This window comes from Mixophyes fleayi, chromosome 1, assembly GCF_038048845.1.
Source record: "Mixophyes fleayi isolate aMixFle1 chromosome 1, aMixFle1.hap1, whole genome shotgun sequence".
Classification (NCBI taxonomy): Eukaryota; Metazoa; Chordata; class Amphibia; order Anura; family Limnodynastidae; genus Mixophyes; species Mixophyes fleayi.
This window is the reverse complement of record NC_134402.1, coordinates 295027186-295043052: the sequence shown is the minus strand read 5'-3', so window position 1 is coordinate 295043052 and position 15867 is coordinate 295027186. Positions and strand designations below refer to the sequence as shown.

The 15867-nt window shown below is 37.4% G+C and overlaps 1 protein-coding gene across 3 annotated transcripts in view; it reads right to left on the bottom strand.

The window, feature by feature from the left end:
• Window positions 1-282: 282 nt before the first annotated feature.
• Window positions 283-15867, bottom strand: part of NTRK2 (neurotrophic receptor tyrosine kinase 2) — a 236592-nt gene continuing 221007 nt past the window's right edge. For all 3 annotated transcript variants that reach the window (XM_075211060.1, XM_075211062.1, XM_075211061.1), the window contains 2 exons: window positions 5438-5596; window positions 283-4414 (listed from right to left, as the gene is read on the bottom strand). In XM_075211060.1, coding sequence (XP_075067161.1) covers window positions 4229-4414; window positions 5438-5596 — 345 coding nt within the window. In that variant the 3' untranslated portion in view covers window positions 283-4228. The remainder of the gene's footprint in view (window positions 4415-5437; window positions 5597-15867) is intronic.

Genomic DNA, 15867 nt, shown 5'->3' with positions numbered 1-15867 from the left:
GAGCGGGAGGACCAACTAAAAGATTGCGGCTTGTGATTGGTCCTCCCACTTACAATCCCTCCGCAGCCTTTTAACGTTGGGTAACAAAATTAATTTGCCAGTTCTGTAGCTGGAAAGACCACCTCAGGAAAATATTTCCTTAGTGGTTATGCAACTTTCAATGGTCAAAGAACTTTTAGGGATAACTTTTTCTGCATCTGTAGATCTGTCTATTACGTGGACATTTTGCAGGGAAAAGACAGAAATGTACAAGATAATGCGGGCGTAAAGAAACAAACTGTGTGCATTGACATTTTTTTTTAGTTCTTTAATGTAGTGTCAAGACAGCATTAATAACCTGCTTCAACATGTACTCAGGCATCATTAAATTACCATGTTTTAAGCATATCCCTATATTTCCTCTGCTTAGCTTATAGAAACAATATACAGTATATCCCAAGTATGCACAGAGGGATTCTTAAAGTAGATTTAACATTTTCATGTTCAATAATAAAGCTGGCAGCCCCTCCTCAATGACAATGGCATTTATTTGTATTCAGGTCAGAAAAGCTAATGTCGGTTTTCATGGTCAGTCTTTAGATAAAGACAGGTCTGTGGGAGCTAGTGAGTTTATTTCCACCCAGCAGGCAACCATGAGTGATCCTCGTGATCCTGGCTGCCCTTTACCATTACCCTACCCCCCCCCCCCTCTCCTCTCTGCTATAAATCTAAAATCTTAGTAACGCGCACTCTGCAGTGTGGATTAGAAGCTGTGTAGATCTAGACCAGGGTGGGAATTTTGAGCACTTCCATAGAGAATGTTTCAACTTGAAAAGACAACATAACAATGATAGAGCTTAAAATGGGCCATTTAAACGTTGTTGTTTTTTGCATTAGGCACTGTCAAGGAATGTACATAGAGTCTTTTGTACCTAATTGTTTAGATAAATATACTCTACATATGTCTAACCTTATTAGATAAATAACAAGGAAAAGCTTTACAACATGGCGTTAGATTGCTGTTAAGTTTTTAACCTCTTAAGGCTATGTACATACAGGCTTTAAAACGTTGCATTTATTTATAGTGTAGGGTAAACGGAGGTAAACAGATGTGAAAATAAAACTCATTGTACTAAATCCAACAGTACATATCTGTTTTTATGCGTGTTTAATTTGCATTGCGCTGCAGTGCCTGAACACAATATGGTTAAAAACTGATGATAATTTAAGTGGGAGCACATTGGGAACACAGATGTTTTTAAGGAGCGTTTCCAACATGCGTTTGGCTTGAAAAAAAAAATAACTCCCTGGGTTGGCACATATGCATTTTAAAAGAAAAGCAGATTGAACACATGTAACCAAATTTTAAACACATATATTAACGCAATTGGGTTTATATGTATTTTTACTTGTGCATTAACCTGCGATAAAATGCATTGTAAAATATAGCCTAGAAGAGAGTTAGGATGGTGTGTCCACTTTCAAGTATGAATGTAATGATGGAAAGGTCTGAGAAATCTAACATTACTGCATAAAGATCATGAGAGTGATAACTTTTATTTTCTTAATAAAGCTAGTTTGGTCAATTTTAAAATGGTTTTATTGAATAAGATAATCTTCTAAGATATGTGTAATCTTCAGCACTCCAAATGTTGCTAAACTACATTTCCCATAATACTCAATGCTTAACCGACTGATGTTTGTTTCAGCCACAATTTGATCGCTAATGCCCACCCCTGTTCTGACCAATGGACCAATGATATCACTAATGCCCACCCCTGTTCTGACCAATGGACCAATGATATCACTAATGCCCACCCCTGTTCTGACCAATGGACCAATGAACTCTTCGTGACACAAAGTGTACCCTGTAATAGTGATAACAAGTAGAAATATATAAATGCACCATCTCAGTTTTATTATTCAAACGACACACATTCCCCAAGATGCATTGCTCATTAAAACTTAATAGACACATGGGCCTTATTACATACAACATTGCAAGAGCACATGTACACTAACCCACTGCAACCAATCACATATCAGTGGTCATTAGTCTGTTAACACTGGACTTCTGAAAGTTGATTTCTGATTGGTTGCCTGGGTTTCGGCACATCATTGCTCTTGACATGTTATTAAACAATACCCATGGTTTGTAAGAATAAGACATATTAATTCAACCTACATTAAGAAAAACTGAAATATAGCATTAAAAGGCATAGGTTTTTTTTAACGTCCCAATGTATGTATCCTGTACATCTCAATATCTGAGCTGAGATTTAGATATGGAGACAAACTAAGCTATTGCAGTAGAACTGTGTTTATAGGCAAGTGCTCGAGAATGTAAAACATTCACATACGGTCCACAGATTTCTTCATTTCACAAGCAGTCAATTCTGCCTGTTCCAACTAAGCAAATAGGCACACTCTTGAGGGTTTTTTTTTACTGCAAACGGGTGTGAAAAAATATACATATTAAATAAAGGGTTGAGGAACAATGTACTGAAGCAACAGCACAATCACATATGTACATGTATCATTGTTTCACTTTTATACTGTGTTTTAAAACCTTGATAGAGATGTGTTACAATCAATAGTAGACCCCAAAATGTGATTAAATTCTTTGCTAATGCCTCAATTACTGAAGCTAATACTCATATACTTTTTCTTAAATCTCAAATATATTTTACAGTTACCAGTTTTAAGTCAACATACTGCATTTATTTACATTTACCTATACAAATGGTTGATTCTGTTACTGTGCTACTACATTCTTCAACATCTTAGCACCTCAGAGAGGATTACATGGCCTTACAGCAGGGAGTTGCCTGTTCTCTCCAAGGATAGTTTCCTACACTATGGTAAATGTGACTGTGATACAGAATTTTGTCTGTACTGCATATGTATTTTGGGAACAACTTTCATTATCTTTGCATTGGACACATCATGCCGGTAACATATATAAGCATGCGCTGCCTTCCAGTTTAAGATCACATACATTTAAGAAAGGCTGCCACATTTTGTTTTTACAGTGTAATATAGAGAAATATAAACTTCAATCCAGAGCCCACAGATGAAAAAAAAAAATCAGGGTAGTCAATCAACCGTTGAATTTGCACCCCAGACTGCTTTTGGTTGTGACATTGTCTACTGACTCTGTTACCAGAACAGAATACAAGCAGCAGAACTCATCTGAGGTTGCTACCTCTCAACAATAAAATACACGTGTTAAACTTCCCAAATCACATCTGTCCATCTCCATACAAAACAACCCAAGCGTATTCAAGCTCACGGCCTGCACTCATCACGTGCACTCTTTTGCTTGCTTGAGCTGTACAGAAGAAGGGCTTTGTAAACTGGTGAATGAGAGAGATTGTCTGTTGGACACTATCAGTTAAATTCAACATCACATTGTGATGATCTCAGTCTCTTAGACAAGTGGTTTTGCTTCTGTTACTGGTTTTACTGCAAAAAAAAAAATGGAAACAGCTATGGCAGTTTGCTATAAGCAGACAACATATTTCTCTCTACCATGAGCTATATGGTGGTAAAGGACTAGGAACGCACAAAGCAGGGTGAATTTATTCTCTTCAGAATAGAATGAATTGATTGTGTTTCTTCAGGTTGTTTTAGGTAGATGATTAAACTTGACTCCATCAGCATGTCTCCTTACTTCCGCAATCTCTTGTCCGCACACCTAGTCGTGATGTCCAGAAATTCTTTGTCATTAGTGCACGTAGCCAAAAACGTAGAGGTGAGCCACAGTCAATAGAAAGTCTATAGGTATGTACAGTATAAGTCATTAAGTTTGTGTCATACAATATTTTTTTCCCTTTTTTTCATCCACATCGAAGGCAGGAATACAAGAAGGCATTGTTAGATGTGGTGGACAGACATGCACGCCTGCTGATTAACAGATATAGTTTTAAGGCCTTTGTCTATGTATGCTGAGTTACATAAAGGCAGAAGCATGGAGAAGGAGGTACAGTGAGAGACAACTAAACATAGACTGGAGGGGAAAAGAAGAAGTAAAAGAAGATCTAGGCTCAGGATAAAAAGATACAACCTATTAATGGCAAATATCAATACTGTGTATTGTACAGATGGGGAAGTCTGTGTTGCTTGCCCTTTGATAGCTTCTCAGCATCTTTGTAAATAATACTGTCAGAGGTTATATCACATTTCATAGAGTTCAGCGGCCGTTTACCACATTCATTCATCAAGCCCATATAGGTAACACCATGACCGTCTAGCCGAGAATGTCAAGGTATACAGGGGATGCCTTGGACAAGTTCTGAAGGAGGCTGTGGATTTCTTTGATGTTCAGCCTCATGTGAGGCTCCCTCTGCCAGCAGCCCAACATTAGGTCGTAGACTTCCTTCGGACAGGTGCGAGGTCGCTGCAAGACTCGTCCTTGAGTTATGCACTCAATCACCTAGAACAGATAAGTATATTAGCATTTTATCCTTTGCAAAGAATGAGCAGAACAATGAAATTTAGCCCATCTGTATAGACATTTTTTTGCTTACTGTTATTCGCAGGACAGGGACTTTAGAAAATACTGCAACTGAAATACTGTTTTCTACCAGTTTACTCCAATGGTAAACTTAGAGTGGACCAGCAATATATTATCAGAGGAGATTCCTATTCTTTATGATGTACAGATGGAGAGAGCAACTTGTGGGCAAATGGCATGATCGTGCGTCTGTCACATGGTAGTTCGAAAGCATTGTTAACCCCTAATCGTGTTGTAACTCTATAGTGCTACTGAGGATCAGCCCGGGGTTAATACAAAGTGATCTGAAGTGTTCTCTGCACTGCTGGTGGCTCTCAACATAAGTAAAAATGTAACATGTCCCATCTGTACATAGTTGTTTTTCAATATTTTTATATTAAAAATGTAGAGATTAGTCTTCAGTAAGCAGCAATTTTGCATGACTAAAAATTCGAATTGATGTCTCTAAATGTTGTCGTTAGTATAGTACTGTACTAAACAGCGAAATGCATTATAGTAAAACTGAAGGACTTTCCAACATCAACAAATTTCCTTTTTACTATATTTTAAAATATTTCCTCAACTGTGTCTAATATAAAGTTAATTTGGCTTCTTGCAAATACTGAAAATCATTTTGACTATACCACTTTTCGAAGCCTGTTTTGCACCTCTGTTGATATAAGCAGAACCCAAATGATTGACACTAATTAATTTCGGGCACCATTAATGGGGCATAATTAATAACTGTGTGACCCTAAATAAACATTCTAAATATGCCCCATCTTTCAAGCTACTCCCAGATCTGCTTCGTTACCAAAAGTCATATCACCCACTGTATTGCAAAACAATATCCAACAAAACAATATACTGATTACAATCTGAAACAGGACTGTGTTATATGGACATATTATAACTTATTATTTGTTAGTGATGGGTATTGATAAGTAATTAGTGTGCACAAACCTCATTATTTGATAGCTGGTACCATGGTTGTTTTCCATAGGTGAAAATTTCCCATAGCACCACTCCTAGACTCCATACATCACTTTCGGTTGTAAATTTTCTATACATGATACTCTCGGGAGGCATCCAACGAATTGGTAACATAGTGTGTCCTCCAACCTAAGGGGGAGAAAATATGTTACTATTATGGAAGGACTTAAGCAATAATACAATTATAGAGTCATTTTGCGCGTAAACCTCCGTAACAAAGTTTAATTTAACAGAGTTAAGTGATGGCATGTTTAATTGTGCCTGGTCTAGGATGGGGACATTATGACCTAAACTTTACGTGGTCAAAGATCCATAGCTCATGGACCTAAGACATCGTCAGCGCCTTATTTCCTAATGCACATTTGTTAACATTTTCACAGTCTGATAATGGGAATCTATATACTGTACATGTTTTCATGATCATGTGGACTATTAAAGATCGGGATTCTTGCTTCTGATAAGGCAAATAACATGACAGTGAAACTGTTGCTGTCTAAAGGATTAAACACAATAATAGTAGCATCGCTCACAATATTTACTATTTACTTACACAAGTGTAGCACAAACATCATAGCACACTATTTTTTTTCATTCTTTTAAGTTTGAATTGGTCATTCAAAAATGAACGGAGCAGATTTAAAGGAAAATCCAAACAAAATAGACCACACCAGTGCATCAGGATGGCTACATGGTTCTAGTTTCTGATTTTAGAAATATTGTGGAATAATATTAACACCATGCAGCTATTTGTATTCCATCCTTTAGGTTAAGAATCCTTTGGCAAACCCTAATTTTATTTTTTTAAAGACAACAATGTAATTTTGTGTTGGGATGACAGCCCCTATTTAAATAAGCTGTGGTCTAGCCCCCTCAGCTACTACAACCACAATCAATATGTACCAGGCATTATACTTATCGCAACTAGAGCCGCAATAGCTCAGCATTGGAAAAATCCAGTTCCCCCACTGCTTTCTAAAATCATGATCAAAATCCAGAGAAGTATGGCACGTCTTCTATGGGACATCTGGCCAGGCCACGCTACCTCACACCAGCTTAGCGGAACCTAATGCATTGTTGCTCGTCAGTCTCTTTTGCTCAATTTTGTCTTCTCCACAAGGTTACTGTTATATTTAATATATTTATATGATCCATTGAAAACAGATCATAACGAATACTAAGAGATAAAGAGATCTACCATTTGGTATTTTAATTATTGGGATTTCTCTGGTCAGTAATTAATGAATTAGAGCATATAATTATTTGTGCATCCTATGTTATTTGACATATTTAGTGCTCAGAACATGTGTCCTATACTCTTCAACATCATCCTTTTGTTTAGTTTAAAAAAACTAGTAGTAGAACACAGAGCGACTCTCATAAGTAACTAATATAATGCTGAATATTCCATATATCTAATGTATGCTGGATAATGATGGTGGACACAGTCCAAAAACAGCAGTTATCACGGTTACTATTCCTGCAGCATAGACACATCTCACCATAATATATTATACTACATAAGTAGTGTAATAAATGCCAAACAAACACTTTTCCACGTTGTGCTGAATAAGACTAAATATACTTGCTAAGTAGTACATCATTTTTTTTTTCACAGCTAATTCCAATGTAAGTCAATAGCTCAAAAATCTCATAAAACTACAATGAGCCACAATACAAGCTCCATCTACAATGGTGTAATTATATAAAGTATATAAAGTATTATAGGTCATAAAACATTAACATGGGATTTTATGTAGCATGTTATCAGAAATGTGTCTAATGAAATCCAAAGTAAAAGTTTCACAAATAAAACAAGCATATGGACAGTGAACACAGACATAGTTATTTAGAAAATACTCACATTCGTAGACATAAAAAGTGTCACTTAACAATGCATTACCTCAGAACCTGATTTTTGTTATTACATTGATGTCATAAAATAAATGGGATCTGAGAAGGAACCAAACACATATTGTACATCTGATACTCTTGTCAGCTATAGACTTTCCAAAGAGTGACGTATTTTGTATAAATTGTAAATTAATATACTACTGGCTCAGCTACATAATAACTTATTCGGATAAACAAGATTGTACTTAGTTTTTTAGCTTAGACCGGAGCTAAGTGCACCCTGGCACATTAAGCTTTGTGGGAGTTTAACCTCGTCACAAAACTTCATTTCTCTTGTTACTCTTTATTTTACATTTTCCTGTTTTCCATATCATAATCTAACCGTTCCTCATGTACTCGTTTTCTTTATCTCTCCATTGTTTTTAGTATCAGATATCCTAAAGGTTCACGACTCTTTCCCCTTCCACGTATGAAAAAAACAAAGCAACCAAAAATTTGTATTAGTTTCTATTAAAGACATGAGTAAAACCACAGGGTAAGAGTCAATTATTATATTTATGCTGATTTACAGACAAAAATGTAGTTCAATTTGAAAAATATAGACACGTGTATTGCAACTTAAATCATTTTTTTAAAATATGACATTTAAGAAGGCATTACCAGTAAGTTAATGTGCCTAAAAGCCTAACACATTCAATATACATAACCTTGTCTATCCATCAGAGCTTCATTTATTGATACGGCTTCCTGTTATATCTACATCATCTGTTCAATAAAGCTTAACTCACTTTAATACATTATGGTGACAGGCAAATTTACCAAAAAAGCCGCACATACAAATATTACCACATCTATAAAAGTTCATAAATGAATGGAGATTATCTTTAAAGAATAGCCAGCACCTTGACAATTACATTTTCATTATGATCTTGATTTTGTGGTTTTAAGAGTCATTATGATATTCTCATAAGAGCTTCTTAAACCAGCCAAGCAGCACAGAGCAACATAGGGGCAATTGCCTGACCACAGAACTAATGAATAAATAAAAAGAAATGTATTATGACTGCTAATAGTTTATATCTTCATTGGCTTATTGTGCCCTGAAGTCATAAAAGGTCCGATCACTTCTTTGTATTGAACTTTAGGTTTACCATAATAAAATACTGTAGGTACAGAAAACAGACCATGATGCTAGTAGCTTATTCGAGCATGAACTATTATTGTTGATAGCTTTTATGGTTAATAATATAATGTCACCATTGTCATACCGGGACAGGGTGATGGAGGAGACCTAAGTGAACACGGCTGACTACCAGTCTACTATAGAAATGTAATGAGATCATGAAAATGTGGCCTTCACTGAACATCCATTGGAAGGCAAACAATCACTCTAGTGAAAGCATTGAGAATTTACCCAGATGGAGAAGAGAATAAAGTCCTTTCTGACTTTTACCCAAAACATCCTTAAGGATGTTTTTAAGTTCTAATTCCCATAATAATAACCAAATGTCAAACTCACTGGGCTAATGATATAACCATTTGTGCCTAGCTGGGTGCCCTTAGAATAAGTGCAGTTAGTTGATCAGTTAGTCATATACTCCCATTACCTGACCCAATTGTTTGGATGACTGCACTGGTTAAGAGGTTGTTGGATATTATTGCTGGTGGCCATTTTTTGTTTCATTTTTTACAACTTCAATAGTGTAATTTTAAATAGACACACATCTAAACAAATAATATCTGCGCAAACACCAGTTTAAATCGGTGATGGCTGCCAAATTGGGGACAGTGTAAACGGGGGGGACCCCTCCTCCCTGGTTGAACTGTAAAGAGACCACAAGAAAAACTTGGGGTAGTCCCCAGGCGCCTGTACATAAAAACAATGGTGGTGGATGAATAAATGAGTATTTATTTAAACATAATCACAGTGGTGAAATGGAGGCATGAACTTCCACCTTCTTATACTGCAGTAATATTAAAACAAGCACAATGGACATTCAGCAATCTTGCTGGTATGCATAAAGTTCCAAAAGACAGACAGCAGTCTGTTTGATTCCTTTCCAATAGAAAGTGGTTGCCAAGTCTGAAAGCAATTACAAAATCGCCATGTGTATAAGGCCCAAACAACAATGGGTATTGTAGTCTCATCGACTGTAAATAACAAGTATCCGTCCAAATAGCACAATGTACAGTTAGTAAAGAACAATATAAGTGGGCAAATGCTCCAAAGGTGCTAACAACTCCGTTACACCACACTAGGGATAAGGAACAGAGAGAGGAGTTGACTCACCCCGCTTCTGCAGGATCTAATCCACAGGTGTCCATTCGGGGAAGCCGCTGTGCGAGTCTCCGTCCACGCTGTTAGGCATCCAGCTGCCGAGTGAAAGTTGGTAGTTCGCGCATGCGCATGCGGTTGTAAGTATCCAGTCTGTGTTAGCGTGAAGCCGGCTTGTCAGTGAGAGATGTGAATGCTGTTGGTTATCGGTAAATCCGTTTAGAATAGGTAACCTACGCGTTTCACCCAATGAAGGGCTTCCTCAGGGATGTATGGGATGGAAGGGCAACCATGATCTCTTCACCTTACAGATGCCTAGAAATCGAAGCAATGAGGCATCCTTGTTGTGAAGGAGTGCAAAGTGATTAGAAACACTGTGTGTCTCCAAACCCTTGTAAATGTTTCTTTGATGCTCGCTAATGCGGGTATGTAGATCTCTTGCAGTCCTACCTACATACTGCGTGGCAAGCAGGTGTAAGGTGAAGAGATCATGGAGAGGAGGAGATTTCATCCGATCCATGTCATGTGAAGAAAGTAAATGGATCTATACATTGAAGACTTTAGCACCACGAGGCTTAAATATTGATTTTGAGCTTAACAGTTTTCTTTAATCATTATTTGGGTTCACCATGGACCACATTTATGTTATCACTCCTATAATAATTCTTTTATACACCTTGTAACATTCCCGGTTCCTTATATGGTCTTTTACATATTGATACAAAAATAACATTTTTTATTGTTTTTAGTGATTCCTTACTAGCCTACATATACTGAGTAAGGCTTGCTGCTACCTACTTATTAATACATCTGGTCTATAAAGACCTCTCATTGGTCAAACTCCGTTTTAAAACTATAAAAGGAGGCTAAGTTGCCCTTCCATCCCATACATCCCTGAGGAAGCCCTTCATTGGGTGAAACGCGTAGGTTACCTATTCTAAACGGATTTACCGATAACCAACAGCATTCACATCTCTCACTGACAAGCCGGCTTCACGCTAACACAGACTGGATACTTACAACCGCATGCGCATGCGCGAACTACCAACTTTCACTCGGCAGCTGGATGCCTAACAGCGTGGACGGAGACTCGCACAGCGGCTTCCCCGAATGGACACCTGTGGATTAGATCCTGCAGAAGCGGGTTGAGTCAACTCCTCTCACTGTTCCTTATCCCTAGTGTGGTGTACCGGAGTTGTTAGCACCTTTGGAGCATTTGCCAACTTATATTGTTCTTTACTAACTGTACATTGTGCTATTTGGACGGATACTTGTTATTTACAGTCGATGAGACTACAATACCCATTGTTGTTTGGGCCTTATACACATGGCGATTTTGTAATTGCTTTCAGACTTGGCAACCACTTTCTATTAGAAAGGAATCAAACAGACTGCTGTCTGTCTTTTGGAACTTTATGCATACCAGCAAGATTGCTGAATGTCCATTGTGCTTATTTTAATATTACTGCAGTATAAGAAGGTGGAAGTTCATGCCTCCATTTCACCACTGTGATTATGTTTAAATAAATACTCATTTATTCATCCACCACCATTGTTTTTATGTACAGGCGCCTGGGGACTACCCCAAGTTTTTCTTGTGGTCTCTTTACAGACACATTTCTAAGATTGAATTATTTCCAATTAATTTATGTGGTCTGATCGCAGATTGGTAGATGTTATACAGACAAAAGTGGGCCATTTGGAGGCCTTGGGCAAGCAGGAAAGTATTAATAAACCATGTTCCATGTTTTACCAGGTCCTTATTCCGTGTTTTACCAGATCCTTATTCCGTGTTTTACCAGATCCTTAGCTACACTGGAGACCTGATGCAAAATGCATATTCTTGTGGTTCAGGAAGATGATGATGAGGATTTTGTAAACTACTTAGTTACATTTTTAGTTTCAGCCCGAGACAAACTAAAACTGACCAATTATGACAGATTGGATCAAACTTATTAGCAACTCTCTCCAGATAAACAAATGAACATACATGTCTAGAGGTTGTGCTGGTAAATTTCTAGGTTTGGGAACCACGGCTCAACAATTCACAAAGTAGAGCGCCACCTAGATGTGTAACTAGGGAAACAAAAATGTGTTGATTGCTGACACATCAACCCAGTAGTTGTGAGACAGCATTTGTATTAACTATGGGTGATAGTGACTTTATTGGTGGATGCTGTTCTGTCTTGTCATTCTATTCTCCATGCTCCCCATTTTTCCTATAGTACTTCCCTTTTTTCTCCCTTTCACAAGTTGTCAATAGTAATGTTTCTTTTCTTATGTAAAATGTATTGTTTTATTACTGTTTTATTATTTAGAAACAACGAAACATTACATTATTCAAAAAAAAGACTTAAATCATTACAATCTGCATACCATAAATACTCCACTGCTGAATACTGAATCTTCTTTTTCTGATCATTTTTATATGATTTGCTCAACAAACTAAATAAACTTAAATAATCTTGGATATGTCCTAATGATCAAGTTTATTTTATTTGTATTATCGTGGAAACAAACCCTGTCTATTGTCTGTATACTTTTTGTTTTAAATCACTTTTAAGCTCATTCTAATAATCTAAAACATGAATTCTATATATGTATATATGTATCTATCTGCTCCTTGGCAATGAGTATTTATAAATGCAGTTATACAGATTTAGACCTGCCTGCTGCAGAATTACTGTGTATAATATATATATATATATATATATATATATATATACAAGTTAACCCGTGCATGATACTCATGCATTCTAGTCAAATCAAGCTACTTAAGGTGTTAAAAAGGTTCTTGTCATGCATTTGGGCCTAGCCCAGGCCTCCTCAGGGGAAGAGCATTACTTCCCGATGCAAGAGCCCTTTTTTAACGTGGTTTTGTCCACATGTCACCACCTCATCATTTTTCTCCATCACCTCATCCTTCATCTTCATCGCCACATTCTTCATCAAGCTACTTAAGGTGTTAAAAACTCCCCGCTGTCACCCCCGCAACCACCAACCACTCTCAACTGTCACTTCTCCTTCAAGAAATATATAGGTCAGTGTATAACTCTGCCCAGCAGGTGGCACTGCAGCTTGGTTTTTTTCCCCACACACGCCACTAGGCATTTATATAATAGATATATATATTTATATATATTATGGTCCTATGTAAAAAGGAGTCCATTCAGTAGATTATCACTGATTCATTCCTGGACCCACCTTTCCTTCTCTGAATACAAATTTAGCTACAATTATCTCAAGACTAAAACTCAGACAGCTATTGGTATTGAAATTGAGCATTATTACAGTGACACTTAACAAAACAAAATAATACTAGAATGATACCACAGCAAAAACATATTAATACATAAGTATGATATCATTAGAGTATTACTGTACAAAAAACATTAAATTACAGCAATCATTATGTATGTAACTATGTCATACTTGTACATCCTTTAAAACACTGTTTTCCTCTTTTTCTTTTTATATTATAAACATGTACAGCATCACAATATCCACATGAGGGAGCTGTAACTGAATTTTTTATTTTTTTTTAGATGTCAAGCACACACGTTACTCTAAGAGGGAATATAAAATAACACTCATCTTCTAAAATACATAACTACTATATATATGTACAATATGATCTTCTATAACACACACACAGAAGTTAAACATTTGTAAGACAATCCAAAAATTGGGTATGAGGTTGATCTGCATACATTAGACTAATGGTTTGTTGTATAACATTAGTAAGCATAGAAATTACAGATTTGCTAAAGCAAACAAACAAAAACGGATAAGTAATAGACAACTAGTGTTAAAGAAAGTGACATTATGAATATTGGTACCCCAGATACATATATTTTAATCATACTTGCCAACTCTCCCAGAATGTCCGGGAGACTCCCGAAATTCGGGTCAGTCTCATGGACTCCTGGGAGAGCTGGCAAATCTCCCGCATCCCGTTACTGGCTTCCAAAAATGACACGATTCGCTGTGAATCGCGTCATTTTGGCCCTGCCCCCCGCGACAACCCGGCATTTTTGTCGTGGGGGCAAGGGCAAAATGATGCGTCTGTCCGCGCCCCGCACCATCCCACCCTCCAGTCACGCCCCTCTCCCGGAAATAACTTCGCCAAAGTAGGCAAGTATGATTTTAATACAGGAGTCTATGTAATGTGCTTCACTTTCTTTTATACACACAATTTTTTTTTATTTTTTTTTTAGTGATTATTGACTTTTAGGATAAATAATTCATAATAACGGAATAAATAAAAAATTGGATAGTCTAAAATCTAGTAAATAGTCTACAAATTGGTAATAATACTTGATAGTGTCTTTGACCATATAACAACTATGAAAACCTATCTATTACCAAAGGTACAATAGTTGTAAAATGTCTAATGCGTAACAATGATATTAATAATGATTTATCAATTAATGTAAATTTTTAATTTGCACACTATAAAATCTAAAACAGATAATGCAATTGAAATTTTTGGATCAGTAATTATTTATAGTTCACAGCAAAGTTCCAATCAATGGCGAAACAGAACAAATGTAAAACATAACACAAAGAGCTATGGGGTAGATGAGGGTAATGGATGAGAAGACAGGAAGGGAAAGATGGTCCCTCTCGTTGGAGCTTACAATCTAGTGCGAAGGGTGCTAAGGCAGGAAGAGGGGTATGACACAGAGTGTAGGAGAGACAGGAGAAAAGATATTGTAGTAGGCGTTGGTGAAAATATGGGTTTTCAATGAACAGTTAAAGCTTTTGGAGGTTGGATTCAGAACGATGAGGGGGGTGTATAAAGACATGAGATTAGCAATGTAAGAGGGAGTCATTGTTGAGGGCTTTGTAGGTAAAGGAAAAACATTTAAATAGGATTCTGGCTGGGATGGAAAGCCAATTTAGAAAATGATGAAGTGGAAGAAGAGCAGTGAGAGAGTGGCATTGAGGATGGATTGAAATGGATTAATGAAGGGACAGATGGCTGGAAGGAGCATCAGATAGGGGGTTGCAATAGTCAAGATGGGAGATGATGAGAGACTCGATGGTTGCACTGAGGCAGACATGAGGGACAGAGCAGAGTGTGGCCTTGTTAATTGTGAGGGAGATGTGAGAAGGAAGGAGACCCTGGAGGGAAGAAAGATTATGAGCTCAGTAGTGGGATAGTAGTGAAGGGGAGAAGTCAGTGAAGTATAGGTAGTTTTGGGTGTCTTCTGCTTGGAAGTAGTAGTGGAGGCCAAATGAGCTGATTAGTTTGGCAAGGGAGAAGGTGTACAGCTTTGTGGGACACCAAAGTAAGAGTAGGAGAGGATGAGTTTGAGGCTGAGACACAAAAGGAACAGTTGGAAAGGTAGAAAGTGGACTAGGAGAGAAGAGTGTCACAGAGGCCAATGTAGTGAAGTGTATGCAAGAGAAGTCAAGTAAAATGAACAGAGAGAAGTGAACCAAGGATGGAGTGAGCCAAAAGGACGTAGTTGTACAGGAAGAGAGTGGGAAGAGAGAAATAGGGTGGACGTTTGGAGAGAGGTTTGCTTAGTAAAAAAACACTGAAAATAAAACCAACACTTTCACATCCATCAATCTCATCATGTATTATGTCTGACTGTCATCTTTACAAACTATAAACACATTTCTTAACTCAGTAGCAATCATCCCCACCAGAAGTACAGTATTGTGATGATTTAGAGTTTGGAGAAAATCCAGTTACAAGGTGCAACATTTTCATTTTGTACTACAGGCTGTAAATGTAAAATGCACAAACTGATTTAAAGTTGTGAGGAGGGTATGGCCTAACCCAACTCTAAAATGCAAGGAATGCCCCATAACATGTTCCTCATCTCTGCAAAACATCTTGTTTTTGCACTGCTCCTTAAAACTAGGCAAACAGAAACTTATTCTGCCCAACTCCTTCCATCAAACAATGCAAACACCAACACCTTGCCCTGCAAACCCATGATGTAAGCAGAAAACCAGCAGAAATTGAGGTAATTGACGACTTTATTTTACGGGATCTAGTTTGTATCTCTTGTGGAATATTTGTTTGCTCCAAATCAATGCAATTCTATACTTCTCATAGTACATTACCTTTTTTACATAGCACAATTATTGTTCTCAGGAGTACAGAGAAGAGGGGAGGCAGGTAATAAGTACTGGGCCCCTAGTGCTACCACTGCCGGTCACTGCCTGATAATCGGGGCTGTTCCCAATGACTGCACAGTGGGTTTGTACCGGTCTGTGACAGTAATGGAGATTACAGGTCTTGGACCCCTTGGTC